The 23025-nt window shown below is 44.9% G+C and overlaps 3 protein-coding genes across 8 annotated transcripts; 1 reads left to right on the plus strand and 2 right to left on the minus strand.

The window, feature by feature from the left end:
* The first annotated feature begins 122 nt into the window (after nucleotides 1-122).
* LOC118288076 (protein FAM83A) lies at nucleotides 123-5269 on the plus strand. 5 transcript variants are annotated; one of them, XM_035614254.2, is made up of 6 exons: nucleotides 123-1160; nucleotides 1256-1396; nucleotides 1606-1718; nucleotides 1980-2147; nucleotides 3076-3200; nucleotides 3369-5269. In XM_035614254.2, the coding sequence occupies exons 1-6, from the start codon at nucleotides 863-865 to the stop codon at nucleotides 4708-4710; spliced, it is 2187 nt and encodes a 728-aa protein (XP_035470147.1). In that variant the 5' UTR covers nucleotides 123-862; the 3' UTR covers nucleotides 4711-5269. The 5 variants fall into 5 exon arrangements, with proteins under 5 accessions (XP_035470147.1, XP_035474170.1, XP_035471801.1 ...); XM_035618277.2 differs by having other exon boundaries at nucleotides 3391-3566; XM_035617447.2 differs by lacking the exon at nucleotides 123-1160 and adding an exon at nucleotides 1491-1515 and having other exon boundaries at nucleotides 1259-1396.
* On the minus strand, nucleotides 5049-8965 carry zgc:101716 (uncharacterized protein LOC492784 homolog). 2 transcript variants are annotated; one of them, XM_035620106.2, is made up of 8 exons: nucleotides 8753-8965; nucleotides 7923-8024; nucleotides 7296-7439; nucleotides 6702-6752; nucleotides 6460-6592; nucleotides 6147-6291; nucleotides 5815-5947; nucleotides 5049-5728 (listed from the first exon to the last, which is right to left on the minus strand). In XM_035620106.2, the coding sequence occupies exons 1-8, from the start codon at nucleotides 8855-8857 to the stop codon at nucleotides 5552-5554; spliced, it is 990 nt and encodes a 329-aa protein (XP_035475999.1). In that variant the 5' UTR covers nucleotides 8858-8965; the 3' UTR covers nucleotides 5049-5551. The 2 variants fall into 2 exon arrangements, with proteins under 2 accessions (XP_035475999.1, XP_035475279.1); XM_035619386.2 differs by having other exon boundaries at nucleotides 6451-6592; nucleotides 8753-8964.
* A 1196-nt stretch (nucleotides 8966-10161) lies between these two features.
* On the minus strand, nucleotides 10162-22704 carry LOC118287448 (zinc fingers and homeoboxes protein 1-like). The gene is made up of 8 exons (XM_035613054.2): nucleotides 21958-22704; nucleotides 20178-20510; nucleotides 19578-20050; nucleotides 19102-19314; nucleotides 18781-18996; nucleotides 18079-18243; nucleotides 16749-17960; nucleotides 10162-15832 (listed from the first exon to the last, which is right to left on the minus strand). The coding sequence occupies exons 2-8, from the start codon at nucleotides 20389-20391 to the stop codon at nucleotides 15536-15538; spliced, it is 2790 nt and encodes a 929-aa protein (XP_035468947.2). The 5' UTR covers nucleotides 20392-20510; nucleotides 21958-22704; the 3' UTR covers nucleotides 10162-15535.
* Between the last annotated feature and the right edge of the window lie 321 nt (nucleotides 22705-23025).

A 23025-nucleotide genomic window follows, 5' to 3' on the forward strand; every position in this document is an offset into this window, starting at 1 on the left:
TGTTGTGGACAAAATTATTTTAAAAATGAATTGGATTCTACTGAGGATCTGTGTGTGTGTGTGTGTGTGTGTGTGTGTGTGTGTGTGTGTGTGTGTGTGTGTGTGTGTGTGTGTGTGTGTGTGTGTGTGTGTGTGTGTGTGTGTGTGCGTGTGCGTGTGCGTGTGTGTGCGTGTGTGTGTGTGTGCGTGTGTGTGCGCGTGCGTGTGTGTGCGCGTGCGTGTGTGTGTGCGTGCGCGCGCCTGTAACTCTTGTCTTTGCCTTCTGGTCCTTTTAGCATCCAGGCGTTGCTTGACATGAGCTGAGGAGACAGCCATCCTCATTCCTGTCACTTACTCGTCTCTATCCCTCCGCTCTCACCTGGAAGGGAACTTCCAAGTGAAGCCGATTGTTGTTTTTTTGTTTTATCGTTCTTGACTCTGATCAATCAACACACACACACACACACACACACACACACACACACACACACACACACACACACACACACACACACACACACACACACACACACACACGCGGTCTTTAAACCAGATTTAACAAAATTATCTTTCCTCTCTAACACATGATGTTTTTGTTTTCCCTACGCAGCCACACCTTGTGTATTCACCTGTAAAGGCCACATCAGCACCTAATTGCAGGACTAATGTTCTCAGTACTTACCATGTCACTTTTCATCAACTGTGAAACCATCTCACCCTCAGCCGGGGGCGTGTCATTTTCTCTTCAACTTGTCTTTCTCAACCAGTAGCTCTTTCTTGAGATGTCACACAACAGCAACCATCTGCTAGAGGCATCTGAAGGTCATGCACAGCTGCCAACATCTGTCCATTGGCGCTGGATTCTGACCCCAGGATACCTGCCATGGATTGTATTAGCAGTAGTGTGTCCATGTTGTGCTACAGGACGTCCAAACCTCTGGGCAAGGTGAGGCGACGGGTTCAAGAGCTCCGCGTCCCTTCCTCCGGTCACGGTGACCCTGCGGCCGCCCGATCGGCGCTGGACCTGAGCCACAACGAGAGCGCCCGGTTGGCTGTGGACTGCCTGCTCAGCCAGGGGCTAAAGGGATACCAAGAGGCATTGAGCTCGGAGGGAGAAGCAGACTTTCTGTCAGAGCTGGAAAAGAATTACATCCTGGAGCATGGAAGAGATGGCAACACAGGTTGAACATGTTTTTACATTTTTTTTGTGTGAAAATGACTAATTCACTGGATAAAACAGAAAATGATTGCTGTCTTGTCTTTGTGCTTTACGCAGCCGATCCTGCTGCGTCTGACGTTGATGACTACAAAGTGCTGGAGAGCTCGTCAGCTGGCTCCCATTCTGACACACAATGTCCTGCAGTGTCCACAGGCAGGGATTCTGAAGCGGCATGTGTAGGCCAGAGCGATATCAAGGGTATTCTAAGAGCAGAACATGAATAATTACTATTTCAATTATTGATTGGTAGTGCAAAATATAAGTCTTTAGTATTTTCTTCAAATATATTCAGGTGTGAAAATCCTGCAAAGAGTTTTGTGAGTCGACCCAAAATACAATGTCATCGTTTTTACGTTCTTGTTTGCTGCCATTTCTGATTATGATTTTGTTTTTTTTGCCCCTTCCAGATATGAAGTGGGCCGATCCTGTCCTGGGTGAGCCCCGTGTTTATTTCCCCTCTGACAGAAGTGCTGCTGGCATGAAGGACCTGGTCAGAGAGTTCATCAGAAAGGCTACAATGGTTTGTTCGTTTTTGTTATCTGTGTGTGAGTGTGAGAGTGTGTGAGTGTGAGAGAGAGAGAGAGAGAGAGAGAGAGAGAGAGGGTGTCGAGATTCGTTCATGAGTTTGTGCCTTCATGCAAAAAGGAACATGGCTTGCATGCCTCTACATGTGAGAGAAGTCAGTACTGGTTCTCATGTGCTGAAAGGTCAGATACACTCTGCGTGATATCTGTCTGCGAAGGTTTTTGGTATAGTGACATATTTTTCGGTGTGTGTTTAGGCCCTGGCCATAGTGATAGACAGCTTCACCGACGTGGAGCTGCTCTGTGATATCCTGGAGGCCAGCAGGAAGAGGAACGTGTCCGTCCACCTGCTGTTGGATCATGTCGACCTCGACCTGTTTGTCGCCATGTGGCAGGACCTCAAACTCGACGGCAAAAACTTCCCTGTGAGTCAGTTCGTCCACGTCTCTCCACCACCTACCGATCTCTCTGTCTGCACGACTCCCTGTTTCTTCAGTTGCTGTTACAGTAAAAACATTTTCCGAAAAATGCCTAAACCTCCTAAAGAAAAGAAAAACAGCGCCAAATCTTTAGTTTTAAATCTGAATGTGATCAATCCACACAAGTTCACTGGTGTCATCTAGTCGCTTCTGTCTCCTGTAACCATGGCGACCATAAACCAAAACACCAGACGCCCAGAGGTTCCAGAGGCTCAGACGTCTGGCTGCCCGCCAGATGCAAACACGAGTCGCACGCTATGCACATCTGTTTTCTTTTCTCTCTCTTTCACATGTTGACCTTTGATTTTCAGCATGGTGCTGACGCACTGGTCATAAGAGCCCATGCTTTGAAAAGCTGGGGACTTTTTCTGGAATACACTGCGGCCATTGATACATTTAATCAAAAATGACTAGTAGCATTCTGCTGGACCTTAATGCTGATTACAAGCTGAACTGAAAATACATTTTTTTTGGATCTGTGCCATTGTTTTGAATCAAAATGTGTCACAGGACAATTTTATTTATAATAATTGAGCAATATTTTTTGAACTTCAGCGGTCACTGCTTTCATATCCTATACGGTAAACATCTGACTATTGAATGACAGTAATATATCTTTAATACGTTCAGGGTGATGCTCAGTACAGTATTTAACATAATAATTCTTGCACCTCTCAAGTTTTCATTTTGCTGCTTCAGTCTCCAGCTGTTTCCGCAAACATCTATAGAATTTGTTCAGTGGAAAAATAACTCAGGGCAGTTTAAATGCTAATTTTATCAAACTTCCACCATCACAATGTCTTAACTATCTACATCGCTTGCAGGACAGATATTTATTTCTGCTTCCACAAGTGAAAACTGTCTTTGTGTCTAGAAATTGTCAGTCCGCAGCGTCGATGGACAGACCTACTGTGCCAAGTCGGGCAGGAAGCTGACGGGTCGGGTCGCTGAGAGTTTCATCATCAAGGACTGGACCGAGGTGCTGACTGGCTCGTACAGGTACACACACGGACACGCATTCAAAAAGCAAATTGTGTTAGAATGTTGTGCGTTCTTGTAAGTGTCTATATGTAATACAGTTGCATGTCTAGTCTGTGTCTACTTAAATGTCTCGTTTTAATTTTGTTGCTCGACAGTTAAAAATCCTGTGTGTGTGCGTGTTCTCAGTTTCTCCTGGCTGTCGTGGCAGGTCCATCGGAGTCTTGTTTTTCACGTGAAGGGCGGCTCCGTCGCACCTTTCCATCACGAATTCCACCGGCTCGACTCCAGCTCCAAACCAGTTCCCAGCTTTGTCACTTTCATCACTGTGCCTCATATTCTCCCTCTTTACATCACATCACGTGCAGCCCAGCACGACAACACTGGTGCTGCTTGTCATTTGAAATCCAGGCAGTCCCCCACAATGGGCCACTGGGCTTGGACTGGAAACGCTCAAAAGACCCAGACAACAGCAAAAACGTCAGTTTTATCAAATCCAAAGAGTCCAGCATTGGACTGCAACAAATATGACAACCAACATCTGCAAAAAGAAGGCACAGCTGCACAAACGCACACAAAACCTCCACCGCTGTACCCGAAACTGTTGTTTCTACCAAGAACACTGCAACGTCTATCTGTAGAAGAGTCAAAGCACACAGTGATGGGTGTCCCCGCAAGGCATGATGCAAAAGCACACGAGGAACCAGCGGAGAACAATCAAAACCCGATCCCGAGCCATTCAAAGACTCTGGGTCCGACCCAGGTCTCGTACGATCGGTGTCAGTTCGCCAATGCAAAGGTTCAAGGGTCAAACCCTATACACGCTGGAAACCACTCACAGGTACCGCAGACGACCGTCTGTTATCAGTCAACTTTGAAAAATTCAAATCTTGATCATGACGGTGTTGGTACCGAAGGATTTTTCTTTCAGCAGAGGAATGGAAACAGACTGACGAAGCCTCCAGGGATCTCTGCAGCAGGTCTCAACACACACAGAGGAGTTAAATCTGATGATCCCAAACTACTGTCTCCTCCTACGTCACCTCAAAAACAAGCAAAGACAGGTCCTAAGTTCCCTTCGACCCATTCAAGAGGACACATATCTGGACTCCAAACCAACATCCCCCCTCCGGGAACCAGGAGGCCAGATCAGCTTCAGAGTCAGCGCCAAACCCCTGGTCGGACACGTCAACCTCCCACAGAGGCTCCAGGTTCTAAGTTGACATCAACAGCAACGGGAACTCAGCCCAGGCCTCGGCTCCAGACGCACCCCGAGCAGAATATGCAGCCCCAGACCTCCCAGCAGGCGAAGCCCCCTCCCAGGCTGAACTGGATTCACACTGCAAGGCCCAGACCGGTGGCTCGAACCAGCTCCTTTGACACAACCTACGGGACGGGACAGATGACCACGAGTGGACGGTCGGGCTGGAGGCCGGCGCCCGCCGACATGAACACACTACTGAGACGGAGCAAGAGCCTGACCGACAGACGCTCGGCAGGATTCAATCAAAACATGACTATGGACATATGAAACCCTAAAACACAATGTTATTTTAGAGGTCGGTGGAACAGTGAATTCATATTGTGTATCGTTTATGAAATTATATTAGACTTGTGCACTTTGTCAAGCATTTGGAATAAAAATAAATCTACAGTTTAGTTGAGGAATAGAATTTTATTTTGATTTAGCCGATGATTCAGGGGGATCATCTGTGAATCCTCAAATGTTTTGTGAGTTATTAGGTATCGTGACGACGCCTTGAGTTTAATGTCATCACAAAACCTGAATGGGAATAATTATACACAATAAAACTGCCCTGTCCTGACATGGAAAGTGTAATGAAGCAGTGAAATGAAAACTGCAACGGGTTTGTCAGGACTTTTTTATTGTCCATGTAAATATGATGACTGCTTTATGCTGTAAAAAATTTCAGCTGCAAAAAAATACAATTCTAACACTTTAATGTTTTATGGACATATGGCTTCAGCTGCATTTTAGACTTAAAAAAATACATTAAAATGTCTCACTTTGTTTCCTATTTCAAAGCCGAATAGAATCACTGCTATAAATTATGTTTCGCCAGTATGAAGTGGATGAAACATTCATGTACGTCTGGGTTGTTTACACGAATCAACATGTTACGTCGTAAATGTGATTTATACATTTCAACGTGTTTTTTTGTGGTTATTTTCAGCATTTAAAGTTAACATTAGAACTGTAGTAGTGACTTACAGAGGTACAGAGATGTATTTTTGATATGGTTGAGGCCCAGGATCTGTCTTTCAGTTCATTCCTTCTGTCTGTTGTCATTTGATGGGATCTGTCCGGTGGCTGAAGCAGGTTCTCCAGTCCCCTCGGTAAACATTCTACATCAGGACGTTGTGTCCGGCATTGTCCGACACAGATCTCCGTCAGTCTCTGACACGCCGGTGTGTAAGATCTTGTTCCACCAGCGCTCTCTGAAACTCTGCACACACACACTGGCCAGACTCTCCCCGTCCTGGTAGTCTTCCCTCATCTTCTCTGGAACCAGGTCCTCTGACATCACCTGGCAGATCAGAGAGAAAGGATAAAGACTGAGTAGTGTACAAACTACACGCTGACTAATACTCCTTGTCAGGATTGTGTGCTCACCTCAGTGAGCGTGTGCAGCGTTGATTCTTTGGGGTTCAGCCGCTGTAGCGCCTCGTCTGTCGTCTGCAGGGCACGTTCACTGCGTTGCAACACAAAGGAGGACTGCTGCTGCCGAAGGATCGTCAACAGGAGTCTGAGGGAGACAAAACAACAAGGAGACGTGAAGGTGCTAACAATGATGTATATTCACGCTTCACATAACGTCTAAGAAAATCTCTAATTTGAGCACACAATGGAATTTCTACATACTTCTACTTGAAAATAGTTGATATTTCGTGTGATGTGTGGATGCACATTATTTAAGGACAGTGGTTTTCGGTTACATGCTGTACCTCGTCCTGAGGAAACAAGTGCAAGCTTTGAGACGGAGTCTGTCTTCATCCATGTCTGCTGCCTCCTCATCCTCCTGCTGCTGCTCCTCCTCCTCTGTCCCTCCATCAGTCTGCTCTTCTTCTTTTCTCTTAGAGGGATAGGATCCTAGTAAAAGTTAAAAAAACATGAAGACAAATCATTATTATTCCTGTGTCTTCGTTAGCAAGAATGTTTATGTTCACCATGGTAAAATCTCTCCTTCATAACTGACTCATACGAAATTACATGGGTGTTGAATGAAACAGGAAATGAAGTCGAGCGTACTCGTGCTACCGTTGTCCAGCAGCTGCAGACACGTCTGGCCCAGGTTGAGCCAGTGCCAGGGGTTGAAGGGCAGCAGACAACACAACCGCTGCAGAGACGACACCTTTGGTCCGACAACTCCAAAATGCTGGTAGATGCTCACCTTTAATAAAAGTTGAACACAAAAAGTCAGTTACAATCATGGAACGAACAAATGCGGGGAGATGTGTTTGTATCAGTGTGTGTGTGTGTGTGTTCTGGCTAATGCGGACCTTAAGCAGCAGGAGGCTGATCAGGTGACAGGTGTTGGAGGCGTCTTTGCTCTGATGAGAGAGATGACGTATAAATCATTACTGAAGTTTGACCATTTATTAAGTCAATAGGAAAATAAAAACTGTGTCAAGGAAGGTTTGAGGTTCGGCAAGATGAAAAAAAGAAAAATGACTAACACAAGAAAGATGAATACCAACAGATTGCCTGGAAGGATGAAACAAATATACAAAAAAATGTACTTTTCTTTTTCTACACTGCTATAGTTTGGAGAAAAGATTTAGTCTTTTCAACATTATTTCTTATATTTATTGTGTAACATAAAATATACACATGTACAATACTGTATGTAAAATAAAAAAATGCCTTACTCACTATTCATTTCCCACATCAGACAAATCTAGAATGGTGGATTATTGTTTTTGGACATTGCTGGTTGGAATGGTTGTAGATGAACATGGCGTGCAAAGTGGCAAAAATTGAACAACTATACGAACCAAAAATGTGATATCGTATAGAGGGTTAACCATAACCCTTTTTTAAACTGAGCAAGATGTAAAGAATTTCACAATGACAGGGAAACCTCAGAGACTAACCAGTAGGTCAGCCAAGTCCAGTGCCCTGTCTCTCTGTCCGAGTTTTGTGCAGCATCGGGCCATTCCCTCCAGGACATCTCTTTTGATGGTCATGTTTTTGTCGTCAAGCCACTCCAGACAGCAGCTGTACGCGTCCAAGGCTTTCTATACCCATCACACCAAGAGAACAAAACAAAAAACGAGGGCTTTTCTTTTAACCATAGACATCCAAGTGGACAATGTAAAGAGGTCTGATGGCAAGAAGACGGAGTCTGAGAACCACGGGTGATGACGTCTCAAATGAAAGGTGATGGAAACTGTCAGTGCTATTTTGCATACATGACACAAACTGTAACACGCGTGTGGCATCGCAGGCCATGTTCCTTTTTGCATGAAGGCACAAACTCATGAACGACTCTGGACACCCTCCCTCACTCACTCACACACACTCACACTCACACACTCACTCTGATTACGTGACATTAGTTGGGTGGAAAATGTTAATGTGTTGGGGGTAAAAGCAGAGTCACAGAAATGCTCCGACACTGTCTCATGACCACAGTTTTGAAATAAACAAGTTCAGTTTTATTTCTGATAGTGAACTGAGATCCTCTGGGGTGAGAGATGACTGACTGACCGTTGAGTTACCTGATAGTTCTCTTGTCTCAAGGCCAAGTCGCCTCTGAACTTGTGAACTTTCTGCTTCTCCAGAGAATCGTCTGTATCGAGAGCAGCACTCTCACAGAACCACTGCAGAGGGAAACAAGAAAACAGAAGAAGAAAACAATACACTCCATTAAATAACGTGAGTCTGCTCATCATTGACTGGTGGAGACTTTTCTTGACTTTATGACACATTGTTCGAGAAACCAAGACACACACCCGCCACGGAAAACTGCCTCTGAACCAGAGCTGCAACGGTTAATCGATAAGTAATCGATTACTAAATTATTCGCCAACTATTTTGATTATCGACTAATCGGTTCAAGTAGTTTTTAAGACAAAAAAAGAGGAATTATTCAAAGCCTTGTTGTTGATGTAGCGGTGGCTAACGTTAGCAGGCCGGATAGTTAGCAAGGGTAACTTTAGCAGACTGGAGTTAGCAAGGCTAATGTTAGCAGACTGGAGTTAGCAAGGCTATCGATAGGGCGACTGGAGTTAGCAAGGCTAACGTTAGCAGACTGGAGTTAGCAAGGCTAACGTTTGCAGACTGGAGTTAGCAAGGCTAACGTTAGCAGACTGGAGTTAGCAAGGCTAACGTTAGCAGACTGGAGTTAGCAAGGCTAACGTTAGCCGACTGGAGTTAGCAAGGCTAACGTTAGCCGACTGGAGTTAGCAAGGCTAACGTTGGCCGACACAGTTCATCTCTACACCCAGTGACACTGTTCCGGTGATAAAACCTTCATGTCAGTGTTTAGCATGTCGGGTTCAGCGCAGCTCTTTTTACACACTAGCTTCAAACTGTCACGAACACTCACCTCTGGTTCACACAGTTTGGCATTGTACGCAGACAGAGTCACGCGGACTCGGGCTCTCGCCTCCAAAAACACAGAGTCGTCAAACGCGCTCCCGAATATCTCCATGAGGAGCCGAACAACACCGTTAACACACAGACAACAACAAAGCTGCAAAGTTTAGAGTCGACACAACCCTCGCGACTACAGTAGTGTCCAATTGTAAACTGCACGACTTGATTACAACGTCGAGTGACTATAGTTCCGGGCAGAAAGGTTCCGAGTCACACTGCAGGCTAATTTGAATGACACTTCATTTTCCCCATTTCTATAAATTGGAATCTTAAACATTTCGGCATTAGTATATTTTTCTCATATCAGAATTATTAGATAACACATTGCTTGTTCAAATGCCAAATTATAATAATTTAAAATGTTTAACATCAGTGACAAAACATTTTATAACAGTGGAAGCAAAAGTCTCAGAATGGAAAAAAATAACAATGTAATTATGAAAAATCCCCCCCCGATCTCCCCCATAGTCATATCACATCATCATGACTTACAGATGGATACATCGACACAACACAAACACATTACAAACATTTTAAGAGGGCAGAGTACATGCATGACCTATACGGTGCAGAGAGACTGTCATGAAAAACACTGAGCACCGTCTGTTTTTTTTTTGAGAGGAACTGCTCTCTGCTTCATCCCAGCACTTCTATCTGGTAAACTGCTGCACTGCGCTTGAACCCATCACCTAAAACACTTCAGAGAATTCCACCACTCCCACGTGTCCAAATGAAAGCATGAGCAGAGGATTATATTACAATTCCTGTTTATTTATTTTATACCTTCTTAAATTATATTCTGATCCTTAAAAAGATCACTCACATGCATCTGCATAAAGTGAGTTCCTTACTGATCGATAGACTCAGCAACATCAGATGACTTGAGTCATAATTTCAATTAAAATGAGCACAGAGCAGGAAAATAAAAAGAGTTTTTAATTTCTATTAAAGTGCACAAATATACCGGTTTACATCTAGAGAAATAAAAAGCTACATATTAAGTCTATGGATGTTCCAACACATGCAAATATCTCTACATCATCTTGATATCTGGACATATTTACTTCTTCAAAGTAGTGATTAACAGCCTGGATTTTCAAATGTGAATCTGCTCCCCAAAAATAAAACTAGCATCTGTGCATGTTTTGACAACTCAAGATTTAAATCAGTATTAATACCATCAACAAACTACAGTGATGCCATTAATCTCGGAGGTTTTGGTGAGTCTTTGCAACACCGAAACAACAGAAGAAACAAAAATGGTGACTGACTTATAGGATTCTAACAGGACACTGCCGTCTGACTGCTTCATAGCATGTAGCCAAAGCAAAACACGCAAAATACTGCTGACAAAGTACACATCTTTTGATCAAAATTTATTGGGGTTTGTCCTCAAACAAGTATAAAATATAAATCTTTTTTTTTTTTTTTTTAAATCAAGCTAAAAATCAAGCCAGATCCCCAGTAACAGCCAGGATTGTAAATAATAAACATTGCACAAACTGTCTGCGTCACAGCTGGTCGCTTCAAGTTGATGACACAAGGGGCCATAAAGAATCTCTTCAGCTCTCTATAGAGCAAAGCCTGCAGAGGCCATCGCACATACACACCATGTTTAATCAAACTTTATGACAGATACTCTCAGTTTTTAAACACATTTCATGACGTACAGGCAAAGTGCAGAAATGACCCGATGGAAATGTCACTTCCATAGACACAGAAAACTGATCTGTTTTGGATGAGGAGTTTGATCATGAAGGTTGTAGAACCGACAGAATTCGTCTGGGTCCCACAGGCTACACTCTGCCTGCATCCTCAAGGACGTTGGTGTAATTCCCACAAACCCCCTCCCCATCATCTAGTCATCGATCAGCTGTAATGGGTTAAGTGCACCAGTTCAAGGTCACAGCTTATGAAAAAAATAATCATAATAATAAACAACAAAACAGGTCGAAGAGACTAAACATCAGTTTAAGTCAGCAGTAACATAATTTTATATTGGCAGTGTAAATTTAAGATTTCATGGCAGAGTATGAAGTTGGATCATTGTGTTCTTCCTACTGTATCTGTGTCTATGGAACCAACTGTTACTTAGAAATACAGGAGCTGAGAGATCACTGTCATCACTCACTGGAACGGTCTGGAGCTGTATTGAAGCAGGAACAGGGAGAAAACTGGTACAGTTTAGGGTTAAAAGGAAATCAAGCCGATTAGAAGCATAAACTTGGGGTAAAAAATGTCAGTAGATCAAAATTAGATCAGAAAAACCAGAAGGTGGAAAAGTCAACCAAGCAAATGAGAAAAAGAAACAAATCTCAATTCATATGTACAGTGTATTACAATTTTGACAAAATGCATTTTGTTTTGTTTTTTACCAAAAAGCTAGCTGCTATATAGTGAAAACATTTGAATCTCTGATTGCATAAGAAACATTCAACCAACTACTTGTCTAAGTACAGAAAACAAGTGAGGACTAAGCAGAAGTGCGGCAAAGGGTACAGTTATGACATGAGTATAATAGGACAGCAGGTAAACTACTCCCACCACAACATTAGCTCGTAGCTCTACTGCACAAGAATAACTGGAATACATGGAGAGATAAGATATAAAATCATAACTCAGAGAAAAGACACCTCAACAGACCTGGGGGGAAACATTTGAAAAACGTGAGTTCTTGAATATAAGTCACGCTGGCTTTATTTCTAGGGAAACTTCCAGTGCACGTGGGAAGTGTTGGCCTCCACGCGAGCCAATAGGTTATGCCTTATGCACCTGCGTGACATTGTGACATCATGATGTTACGGAAGCATCAACCGGACCACTGACGTGGAAATTCAGGAGCTTCATGAGCAGCGTTTTCTGTGCGGGAGAGGAGCTCCCTTTACTTTGGGCTTTTTAACTTTGCAGACCTTTTACATGCACAAAAAATATATATATAACACACTAGAGAAAAGGGAAAAACTGCTTTTTTTTTTTTTTATGCTTTTTAAAAAAAAGCATAATAAATCTCCTTTAGGTGATTTGTGAAGTCTTTTCAACTGAGTTCTGATTCTATATGTTTTGCAACCCAAAAAAAGCTACTCAGGCAACACTAGCTGAAACAGGTTCTATTAAAAAAAACAAAACACGACTGTTGTACATATTGTATGGGTCAGTATTGTTACCAAGCAAATCCACTGACGTCTGGATAGACTTGTGATGACACAGTTGTCATAGATAGAAACATACAAAATATAGTTCAGACCGACTACAGTAAAGAAGGAGCACACTGTAAAAGACTGTGGGCTGGATACCTGGACACAGGATTAAGCCTAATCTGGGAACTCAAAGAAGCCAATTGTGGCAAAAGCCATTTTGTAGCATTTGTAAAAAATAAAATAAAATAAAATAAAAATTAGCACATGAAGTATAAACTGTTACAAATAGGCACAACATGTCCGTCAAAGAATATCACAATTGCGGTGAAAACTAAATTCAAAGCTAAGGACTTTCAAAATGTTGCTCAAAACGAAGCTAGATACCGAAGAAGTCTGGCAAAGGCGCCAAGAGCGACGAGACTCGACTGCACGGTTCAAAAGTCAATGATTAAAAACAGTTTGAAATCCATTTTGAAAGAAAAGAAAAAATTAGGTCCATGGTTGCAGTCAATGTGTTGACTGAAATGCAACTGATACTATTAAAGCAACGCAAAACTGAAATCCTCGATTAGGCCTCCACTGTGCCAAGTATACCAACCCAAAATACTGTATGTACAAAATGAGCAGTTGTTTGTCTTGGTTATTGCATGCAGTATTAGACAAAAGGTGCATCTTGACGTTTTGAATGTTATGTTTTTCATTGCAAGGCACTTGTCACTTTATAACGTCAGTTTAACGCTTAAATGTATTTTTTGTAGCTCAAGTGGTGCCAACGTGTAGTGTGTGACAAGTGCTTGTTAAGGAAACACAATACCATTCCAAACACCAAGGTTTAAGGACTTTCCACAGAAGTTTCCAATGTCAACTTCAGAGTATTTAGGCATCTTTTAGCATCAGCAAGAAAAGCAGAGCTGGGTCATGCATCACACCTTGGTTTGAACAAGCCTCTCTTTAAGAATCACTCTCACAGTTTTCTCATTTCCAAAGCATTCACATACTCTTCCACCTTCTTTTGTCGAGAGTTAGGGTGAAATTTTGTTCAAACAAGTATATGAGCCATGGAGGCACATAGGTTTATCTGCAAAGCTTCATCAAGAGTCCCTCCCCGTGTCAATAAAAGGTCTGTGGTCCAGGCCGTTTCCAGTCTGTTGTCCTCTTAATGCAGGTAAAGCTCGAAGAAAACAGTCGGAAAGAGGAGCGTTATTTGGTAGAATTCCCACCGCTGAGGGAACTGCTGTGCTGTTTCTTCAGGCATCACAATTCACTCCACGATAGAGAAAGTGAATTTTCCAAGAATGTCTTTTGGATTTTTTTCTGAACGGTTTCAGTCTTTTGAACGTGTGAATATGGCCCTGTCCGTCAGTCTGCCGGTGTTGGAGACAACTTGACGAGGCAGGGAACCAACAGGGCGTCGCTAACATTTACAGAAACATGTGTCGGGAAGTGCGAATGAAATCCATGGGCATTTATTTTACAAAGGTGGCCTGGATGAGAGTGGTGGAGTCAGACGGGGGCATGTGAGAGCAGAGAAGGAGAGATGGGAGACAATTCCCATGATTCAAAGCAACAGTACAAGCATAACAACACGTACACACATGTGCATTTTCAAAAGGAGAGATGATTAAAAACCTGGCCTCAAATTGTGCAATTTAGCAAAAGAAATCGTGGGTGATTGTTCTACTAGTTTTTTTTTGAGCCATATGAGGGTTATGAAAATAACACATTATTAGAAAAGTGGACAACTTGATACTATTCCTCCCCTTGAAAACACACAAAGGATTAAAAAAAAAAAAGGCTAAATACTGCTTCAGTTCTTAGTAATACAAAACAGATTTGGTCTCTCAGAGCCATTTCGTGGTGCAATAAGAGATTAAGGTGCCTAATCAGGATTTAGTTCACTGTGAACTCAAGTGGACAAAGTGCATTTCTAAAAGATTAGTTTAGGTGCTTCTCGTTCTCCTCTTCAGTGCAGATTGGGAGTCAAATTATTATTTCAAATACTGTTGAACAGTGCTTCTTAAATTGTGGGTCAGGACTGACAATGATTTGCAGGCCTCATTTTTGACATGAGCCCAAACCTAAAGGCAAAGTGTCGGTGATTTGGTGTTGATAGAAGTCTTGTCGAGGGGATAACATGCGGATTGATTTACTTTAAACTCACAACGGAGCTGCAGCTGGTGCTTGCATTTCTCCCCTTCTTAAAAATTCAGTCCATCCCATCGATCCAATCAGAAACCCCGCCACGAGCAAACTCTAACTGAAATGCTGCGGCGAAATATATTCCTATTGTTTTGTTTATGATTTCATTGGACCCAGATGTCTGCCTCACAGTGTCCATCGTTTTCATTCACAAACTTTGTGCCTCTGCTTCAAACTGTAGCTCACTGCTCAAACATTCAGCTTTGGCACAAAAAACCTCAAACTATCTGAATTGACACAACCTCCTCTAAAAAGTTTCTGATAGCACAGGATGAGTTCTATCAAAAAGGTGACAGGTTTGTTAAAAAACATCAATAGCAGTGCATATTACAGACGTACCGTGGAAATCCTCCAGCAGGTCTGTAGGTGTTCACTTAAAAATCTATAGTACTAGTATTAATGAACAATGAGCCACTATAAAGGGAAGACTGGAGCAGACATCCTGCGTTATTTAAAAGCATCATGGCATTTGGCATTCATTCAGCTTTAAGGTACTTTTCTCCTTAGGCCTTCAGCCCGCAGAGATAACACACCGGATTAACAATATCATCATCAATCCAATAGTTCCAGCTCAAACAACCTGGTCCACGCCGTCATCTTCCCAGGTGCTATAAAAAAAGATACTGTCACATGTCAAATCAACCAGCTCCTCCATGAGATGTATGCTGGACATTATTGGGGAGATTGCTCAGCAGTGACATCTAGTAGTGATGAGTCTTTAAGCACCTTTGTGTGGACACAACAGATGAGTCTTTTTTTCAGTGTGCAGTTAGTTTGGGACCATGACTGAAACATTCATAACGCTGGGGATAGAAGTTTGAATTTTAGAGAGCATAACACACTACAGCATACCTGTGTGAATAAATCTCCCTTATTGGCTTCATTTAAGCAATGAAGGAGTGCAATTTTTTTTTTATCAAGGAGCATGCTGGAGATTGAAACTGTTAAATTTACAACAGTCAGTATGTATGGATGTACCTGGATATACCATATTTTTCACGTCTACGGTTTTCATCTTAAGCTCAGCTTGAAGAATGCACGTGATGGTATTGGTTTTGACAAAATATTGTGTAACTGCTTTTTTCTCCCCGAATCTATAGCAAAGTTTGCTAAAAACGCTTCCTTGATCACAATTATTGTCCAAATTGTGACACTACAGTTAATAAGATGCGTATTGAGAGAGTGAGCTAAAGTCATGGTACATCTGTTAGTTGTATGTAGACATGATTCAGAAATAGTTTAAAAAACAACAACAACAGTGAGTTAATGTTGCAAATGTGTACACAAGAAATTCAGTGGCAAAAAAGACTTGGTTCAGCTAACTGTCCTCCAGCACTGATCCTCCCAGGATTCCTCCTGTAACATTCTGTACTGTCTCAACGTGCTTTCCACAATCTTCAGTCCTCAGAAACTGACAAGGATTTCCGGACACTACGTGACGGCTCCCAAACCTCACTGTCGTCTGTATCCTCGGCGTCATCCTCCTCCTCATCTTCTTCATCATCATCTTCATTTCCCATCGCAGCAGCAGCAGCGCCAGTCTGGTCCTCTGCGGCCGCCGACGCCTCTCCCCGTGTCTCCCCTCCCTCCGCCTCCACTCCTTTGACTGTGTCCGCCCTCCCGGCAGCCGACTCCTGGAAGGGATCTCCCCCCATGTCTGAGCGCCGCTGGACTTCGGCAAACCACTCCCTCACCTCAAGGAGAGAAAAACATGAACTCGTGACCTTAGTTTTTCCAAAATCCTGGCTATGTACCGCGTTCTCCGATAATACATTTTTACACCTGTTTCCAAAACGAGCAATAAGTGCGACTGCATGTGCAATGTCATACGGAGCTTGTCCTGTCGACTTGCCTTGATGCTAGAATAATAATAATGAACTCACTTTAGCAACATCACTTTAATAACTGCCTGTAATCTGCATTACATAATGAAATCATTCAGTTTTCAGATTGTTATGATTGGTTTTAGTGGCTGGAAGTCAGCTCAAGGAAGTGAACACATCGATTTAGCTGCTGCACAAGGAGTTGTGTGTGTTTTTCAATTTCTAACCATCACTAATTTTGTATTTTGTCAAATATTAATCTTAAGAATGTCCTTAAAAAAGATTTTCACAATCTTCCTAGCGTTTAAGCACAAGCATGTAGGATTTAGTGACATCTCGTGGTGGGGTTGCAGACTGAAACCAACTGAATAGCTTTCGCCCTCCCCCTGTTGAGCCAGAGTTTGGATTGTCCATTCTAGGCTACCATAGAAATATGGCAGTGCAACGTGGTACATGAGGGCTGCGGTCGAATAGTCAAGTCGAGCCGAGGACCCCCTCCTGATGTAGATGTGTAAGAGTCAATTGCAGGTTAACAAAAACATAACAATTCTTAATTTCAGGGGATTATATATCACACTCAATTTCTTCCAATAGGGCCCCCAAAATCCCACACACTGGTCTTTAAAGGTACTCTTGGGTTCAGGGCCCTGGTGACAGAACAGAAGCTGCTTGCAGACATGCACTGACGTCAGGACATTGGCCTGAAACTCTGGAGTCTGAAAAGAGCTAGAGTAACATGAAACATGCTAATGGTTTCTCATGTCCAAATAAAACACATTTTCATTACCTGTTCATAGCTCATGTTTGTCTTGGTGACAAGCTCATCCAGGTCTTGCTCGTTGAGGAAGCGGTGCTTCAGGAAGTACTCCTTCAGGATCTCCCTCCCGGTCTTGAACTTCTTTGCGGGGGGAGATCTGTCAGTGTCTGCGCTGCAGGAGGCAGACCTTCTCGGCTGCTTCCTGGTTCGGGAACGACCCCAGCCTCGGTTCCGGCCGCGTCTTTTTCTCCCACTGGCGCTTCCCATTTTCGGGCCTCCTCCCAGGTTCGCGCCCTCTGCATTACCACTCTGGTACTGAAAGAACCATTTCAGGTTTCCGTTCTTCCAGGAGTACCGAGAGTCCCCGAACCAGCTGACGATGTAAGACCGAGCAAGGCCGCTCTCCTCTCCCAGCTGGTCGTACTCCTCTGGTGTGGGCCACTGGGTCCGCACAAAGGCACTTTTCAGAATGTGGAGCTGCTCAGGAGTCTTTTTACTTTTATCTCTCATGTCTCTCTTGCTGCTGCTAGTGGTGGGCAGCTGCCTACTGCGACCTCCGGAAGGACTTTGACTCCCTCTGCGAGACGAGGCGGCAGAGGGTGAAGAAGAGGTTGCCCCTCCTGTTCCTGCTTTCGCTCCATCTGTTTCCATCTTCCCTCCCTCGGAGGAGTCCGGGGAGGAGGTACTGACCGATGGCATTTTTCGCCTCTCAGTGAACCAGGCGTCTATCTCCCTCCTAGTTAGTTTAGTCTCCGTCCTCATGCGGCTCAGTTCGTCATCTGACGGGTTGCAGCTCTTCTCAAAACTCTCCTCCAGCACCACCAGCTGCTCCGGTGTCTTCTCCTTAAACTTCTGCAGAGTAAAGTCTGGGAATGGGTTCCATGTTTTTGGCCGTGTCTCCTTCTCCTTCACAGGAGGTGTGCAGGGAGGATGGGGAGACGTGGGGTTATCATCGCTCGAGTCAATAACAATGGTGGCGCTGGCACTGCTACAGCTGCCTCTACCCCCTCCGTCGTGGAAAACGATGACGTGGCTGTTCTTGGAGTTGCGCTGGTTGTACCGGGTGTCACTGAACCATTTCTTGATCTCTCCCTTTGTCAGGTTCGTGACCTTCATCAACCGGGAGATTTCGGCGTCAGTGACAAAGTGGTTTTTCAGGTAGCTGGCTTTCAGCTCTGCCAGCTGCTCTTTGGACTTCTTGGGCCGCATACTGAATGTGTCAGCACTGAGGGCCGAGTTTTCCTGAGAGAGAGAGAGAGAGAGAGAGAAGAAGAAATTTTTTATATAAAACAAGTTTTACTTTGTGAGCACAAGATCAAACAAGGATTTGTCTGAAAGCCAGATTTAAGGTCGCCTCCACCTGTGGAGAAAGAGAGGGGGGCTGGACAGTGGTTGCCCGTTTCAGCTCACTGCTTGTTGGGGTGGGCTGGCAGGACAGTCTGCTGGAGCTCTGGGACTGGCTGGGCAGTCCTGCCACTGTCAGCGTGATTGGACTGGTCACTGGAAGGTTCCCCCCTGGACCGACCTACAGAGAGTGATAAAATGACACATATGAGGATGACATATATTTAGCAGGACTGAGAAAGTATTTTAAGGTTATTTAAAGTGACTATTAACTTAAACACTTCGCTGGATGGAGAGGGCCATAAACCTGCTCCTTTTTTGGCAAGATTACATTACCTCTAAATTGTAAAATATCAGTCTGGCCAAACACCAAAACCACTACAAATGTCCAACAGCAGGTCCAAGTGTAACAATTCACTTATTCACACTTCACTTATTTGATGCAAGACCTTGGATCACAAGATAAAGTAAATAAATCTTTGGTGTAATGCGCAGAAGAATGACAACAGTTTGTGTGTGTGATATTATTTTACATATTCTCCCGTGCAATCAAAACTTGCTAAAAACAATGTCAAGTCAAATCCAAATACAAGTCACTTAAATTAAAACCATCCAAGCATGTCAAAGTCTTACCAGTTTTTACAGTGACTAGGTTCAAGGCTAAGCAGGTCAAAGTCAAGTCTTGGTAGACACGGCGTGCTTTCCGTTCCTTACCTACCTGTGTGAACACCAGGCCAGACTGGCCCACTATCTGGCAGGTCTGAAGAATGGACTGCAGGCCGTTGGCCGCAGCGGAGAGCTGGTGAGCGGGTATGACAGTGATGGTCTGAGGCACCGTGTGCACCGTGCCGTTAAACTGCTTCCTCCTGGCCTCCTCCACTTCCTCGGGAGTCCAGCTGACACCGTGCTTCAGCCGCTGAGCTGAGAACCATACCTGAGGGGAGATCGAGTACATCACCGTATACAAAATAAGCAAAAAGGCTGTACTTATTGTATTTCAAAATCAGAAGAGGTTATCCGACCAACGCTTTCGTCTTACCTTGATCTGCTCCTCTGTGAACTGTGTCTGTGCTGCCAGGCTGCCGATCTCGGCCGTCGAGGGGTAAGGAAACTTCTTGTATGTGCTGCCCAGCAGGGGATTGGTGTCCATGGCTGCACTGTAGGATGGGATGCTGCTGAGGGGAATCAGTAGCTGAGGCTGAGGCTGAGCCGCCGCTGCTGCACTCTGCTGGGCCTGGAAAGCTGACAGCACCTGAGATCAAGGAAGATATGAGAAATATCAGGACGGTTGATACTACTTCAGCTGCTCATTCCCTGTTTTGCAAGCTGCTGTCTCTGAAGAAGACAATGGATATTAAGCAGCTTGCAGAGCTGCTGTTCCATGGCTGACATTTAACATGTTGAGTTTTAAAAGTTGCATTAATCCTACATAGATAGGGGGTAAATGCAGCATGTCTTGCACCTGTGCTGCTGAAATGAGTTTACAGAAGCCTTTCATGATAAACAACTCTCTACCTGTGCCAGGCCAGCAGGCAGAACTGTGGGGTTCAAAATGGACGTTTTCCTCTGCTGCTCCGACGGCGGGCTGACGAGCATGCCACCTCCTCCGAGCTTCATGGCGTCGTGGAGCAGCATCTCCACGGGCGTCATGTGCCCCAGGGGAGCTTCGATGGGCTCCTGCTCTCCTCCCACCTCCCCTTCACTGCCTCCACCGAAACCGTCCAACGCCTCCTCCGCCGATTTGAGCGACACGGCGATCCTCTTGGGTTCAGATTTGGTCTTCAACCTCATGATGGGCGTCTTACTGAGGGAAATGGCAGCAACCGACACGGGGTCTGCTCCCCCCTCCTCGGCAGCATCGCTCTGTTGTTCCTGGGTTGGCTGATCGCCGCTCGGATCCTCAGGAGGGTTTGCGGCGCTGTGCTTCAGTGACGGATCAAGTTCACTGTCAAGGTCACCGTCTTCTACAGCAGAGACACTGGGCTCATCTATAATAACAATAAGATAACAGAAGATTCATTGTGACAAATTGTACCCATGTCATTACTGTTGGTTAATATTCAGCGCTGTAGTCATTTACACATGGGAGAACGGATCAAGCGAATGTTACAATACCTGTATCCGGAGGTGTGGGGACAACCACAACAGCCTGACCTAGCTCCTCTGCGGTCGGCCCCTCCTCTGCTCCCTTCTTCTTCACCTTCCCCTCCTCCTCTTCCTCTGCCTCTTCCTCCTTGGTCCTCTCCGTTGGCTCCACCACCTCTTCCTGCTCGACCACGTCAGAGGGCAGCACCATGCAAGGTGTGGTGGATTTCCGGCGGCTCGACATCCCGTCAAAAACCGAAGCCTATTTACTTCTGCTCAGCGTGAAAGACGATCTGTGGCAGTAGTGCTGAGGCTCACATGGTGGTCGTGTTCACATGCTACAGTCATCAATCTGTTTATTTTCTGGGGGCGGAAACAAAACAGATAAACATATGTCCCTCACGTTATTTGTCACAAAAAGAGCTTCATAGTTTTAACACACTGATCTGCCACAGCATTAAAACCGGTTGTTGTGGCAGATCAGTGTATATCCGTCGCCTGTTTTGAAATAGTTAATTCTGGAACGATCAGTACAGTGATTTAAAACTTGCGTGTACATTTAACTGGGCAATAAAGTTCACACTAACACCAAGATTATTTTCGACACGGTAAACGAATGCAACACATCGGTGGTTTGACAGCGGGCGACTCAACTAATGTGACAAATGATTAATATTTGGATCACCTGTCGCACTGAAACATTTGCTGATTCCAGCTTCTCAGGTTTCTGTTTTTTTCCCCCCCGTTTCATATTATTATAGCAAATTTGGTTGATTGTTTTTGGAACTGTGACACAACGAAACTTTTAGAACATGACACCTTGGGACCGGGCAGAGCGATCGTGAGGACCAAGACCAGATTCTCTCAGGAGGGCAGCAGGCTGACGGTGTGTGAACATGTGTATGTTGGTGCTCTTCTACAGCAGCAGCACAACATCAACTGATACAATGCGGCCCTTGACATTCATGCCTCGTCCTGCTGGGGTTGTTCCCCATGTCAACATCCAAGTTCGACCTTTAGTTATTTTACGTCACTCACATAAAAAAAATATATATATAATCTTTGTCAATCCAAAAACTACCACACAAGCAGACCTGGGCCCCAGGTGATGGCAGCAGGTCATTCAGACGATGGCGTGCCAACGCAATGACACACAATTTGAATTCAAAACAGGATTATATGAAAAACGGCACATGGGGACCTTGGTGACAACAAACATCTTAAGTTTGCATCCATGCTCAATGTTTCCCGGGTCGGTCACTAATCCACTGGCTGACACACGTGCTGCAACAAAAGGTGCAGACTCTCAGACAGCAGCCTGTGTCTGTGTGTGTGTGTGTCTGTGTGTCTCTGTGTGTGTGTGTGTGTCTCTGTCTGTGTGTGTGTGTCTCTGTGTGTGTGTGTGTGTGTGTGTGTGTCTCTCTCTGTGTGTGTGTGTCTCTGTGTGTGTGTGTGTGTGTGTGTGTGTCTCTCTCTGTGTGTGTGTGTGTGTGTCTGTGTCTGTGTGTCTCTCTGTGTGTGTTTGTGTGTGTGTCTGTGTGTGTGTGTTAGGGGGGGGGGGGACCAACACTGAGGTGCGTGTTGTCAGCCATCACCGTGAGCTCGGCCACAATGAGATCCGTCGCACCTACAGCTAATGTGGAGGTGTGAAGCAGCCGAGTCGTTATCATCCCAGAATATCGTTGGAAGCGACATCGTCCCATGTGCGGACCCCGCAGCGTGTGGCTCGGAGCCCAGGCGGGCCACACCAGCCGCTGGTCGCCGGGGCGAGTCCTGCGTGATCATCGCTCACGTCTGGCGCTAAACTTACTGAGGTAGTGGGTCGTGCATGGCGTGTAGCTCCGCGGCTCGTCTAGACGAGGACGAGGACGAGGGATTCCTGGGTTTCGTCGCGCGGCTCCTTCTTCCGTCCTCTCCCGGGCTAAAGCACGTCCGCCCCCGCCGTGGCCACCGGGACTACCGCGGCGCGGACGTTTGCGCTCGGGGCTCGCAGGGCGGCGGGCAGACGGACCGGTCCAACGGCTACGGCCCCCGTCTGCTGGAGCCTCGAACACCGGACATCTCTCTCTCTCTGTGTGTGTGTGTGTGTGTGTGTGTGTGTGTCCTCGTCGGGCGGCAGGTTATTTCACACCGAGTGAGCGTCTTCGTTCGAGTTCCATCACCGAACGCACGCGACTTAGATTCATAATAAATATGTCGCTCGTCGCAGTTAGCTGACCTAATTTCTCCGATATATATTTCGTTGTTTTTTTTTTAACGGCCGATTTCTTTTTTTTCCCCCGTTTTTTTTTTTTTTTTTTTTTAATGATCAAACGGCGTCATCGTTCAATGTGATACGTCGTGACGTCATTCCCCGGCGACTCTCGGAGTGCTTCGGAAAAATGTTGGAAACTTTGGCCCCAAAAAAAAAAAAAAAAAAAGCAGCCGTTCGTCGCCGCAGTTGTTTAAATATGTTGAGTCGCGCGCGCAACGACGAAAGACACGGGACGACGGTTGACAGCCGCTGCAGTTCACTCGTCTCCCGGCTCGGCTGCGAGCCAACGTGTCCTCGCATGACCCGGCGGGGCGGAGGAGGAGGAGGGAGGGAGGGAGGGGGGGGAGGTACCTGAGGACGCGACACTGGAGCTACGAAGTTTCCTCGTTACAGTGGCGCGATGCACCTGATCCGGCCTCGTGACGTTAATCTGGCTTTTCGTCTGTTTATTATTTTAACAATTTTTGCATTATTATATATATATATTTTTTTTTTTTAATCATAACGCACCTTCATAAGCTGCTGTGCAAACCGAGTCATTGTTCAGATCAAAAAATGAAAAAAAAACTATCTTGTTCCATCACCGTGCTTCCAATGGTTTCAGGACGAGTAACACTGAAGAGG

This window comes from Scophthalmus maximus, chromosome 1 (genome assembly GCF_022379125.1).
Source record: "Scophthalmus maximus strain ysfricsl-2021 chromosome 1, ASM2237912v1, whole genome shotgun sequence".
In the NCBI taxonomy this organism is placed as follows: domain Eukaryota; kingdom Metazoa; phylum Chordata; class Actinopteri; order Pleuronectiformes; family Scophthalmidae; genus Scophthalmus; species Scophthalmus maximus.

Bases quoted from the DNA above. Each gene is read 5' to 3' on its own strand.
- zgc:101716 (XM_035619386.2), bottom strand. From the start codon at position 8,857: ATGGAGATATTCGGGAGCGCGTTTGACGACTCTGTGTTTTTGGAGGCG. The intron at 7,440-7,922 runs GTAACTCAACGG...TGATGGGTATAG, and splicing joins TGAGACAAGAGAACTATCAG to AAAGCCTTGGACGCGTACAG. The intron at 5,729-5,814 runs GTGAGCACACAA...CTGATCTGCCAG, and splicing joins CGCTGCACACGCTCACTGAG to GTGATGTCAGAGGACCTGGT.
- LOC118288076 (XM_035614254.2), top strand. From the start codon at position 863: ATGGATTGTATTAGCAGTAGTGTGTCCATGTTGTGCTACAGGACGTCC. The intron at 1,397-1,605 runs GTATTCTAAGAG...TGCCCCTTCCAG, and splicing joins AGGCCAGAGCGATATCAAGG to ATATGAAGTGGGCCGATCCT. The intron at 1,719-1,979 runs GTTTGTTCGTTT...GTGTGTGTTTAG, and splicing joins TCATCAGAAAGGCTACAATG to GCCCTGGCCATAGTGATAGA.
- LOC118287448 (XM_035613054.2), bottom strand. From the start codon at position 20,391: ATGTCGAGCCGCCGGAAATCCACCACACCTTGCATGGTGCTGCCCTCT. The intron at 19,315-19,577 runs GTAGAGAGTTGT...CCTTGATCTCAG, and splicing joins TGCCTGCTGGCCTGGCACAG to GTGCTGTCAGCTTTCCAGGC. The intron at 18,997-19,101 runs GTAAGACGAAAG...ATCTCCCCTCAG, and splicing joins TCACAGAGGAGCAGATCAAG to GTATGGTTCTCAGCTCAGCG.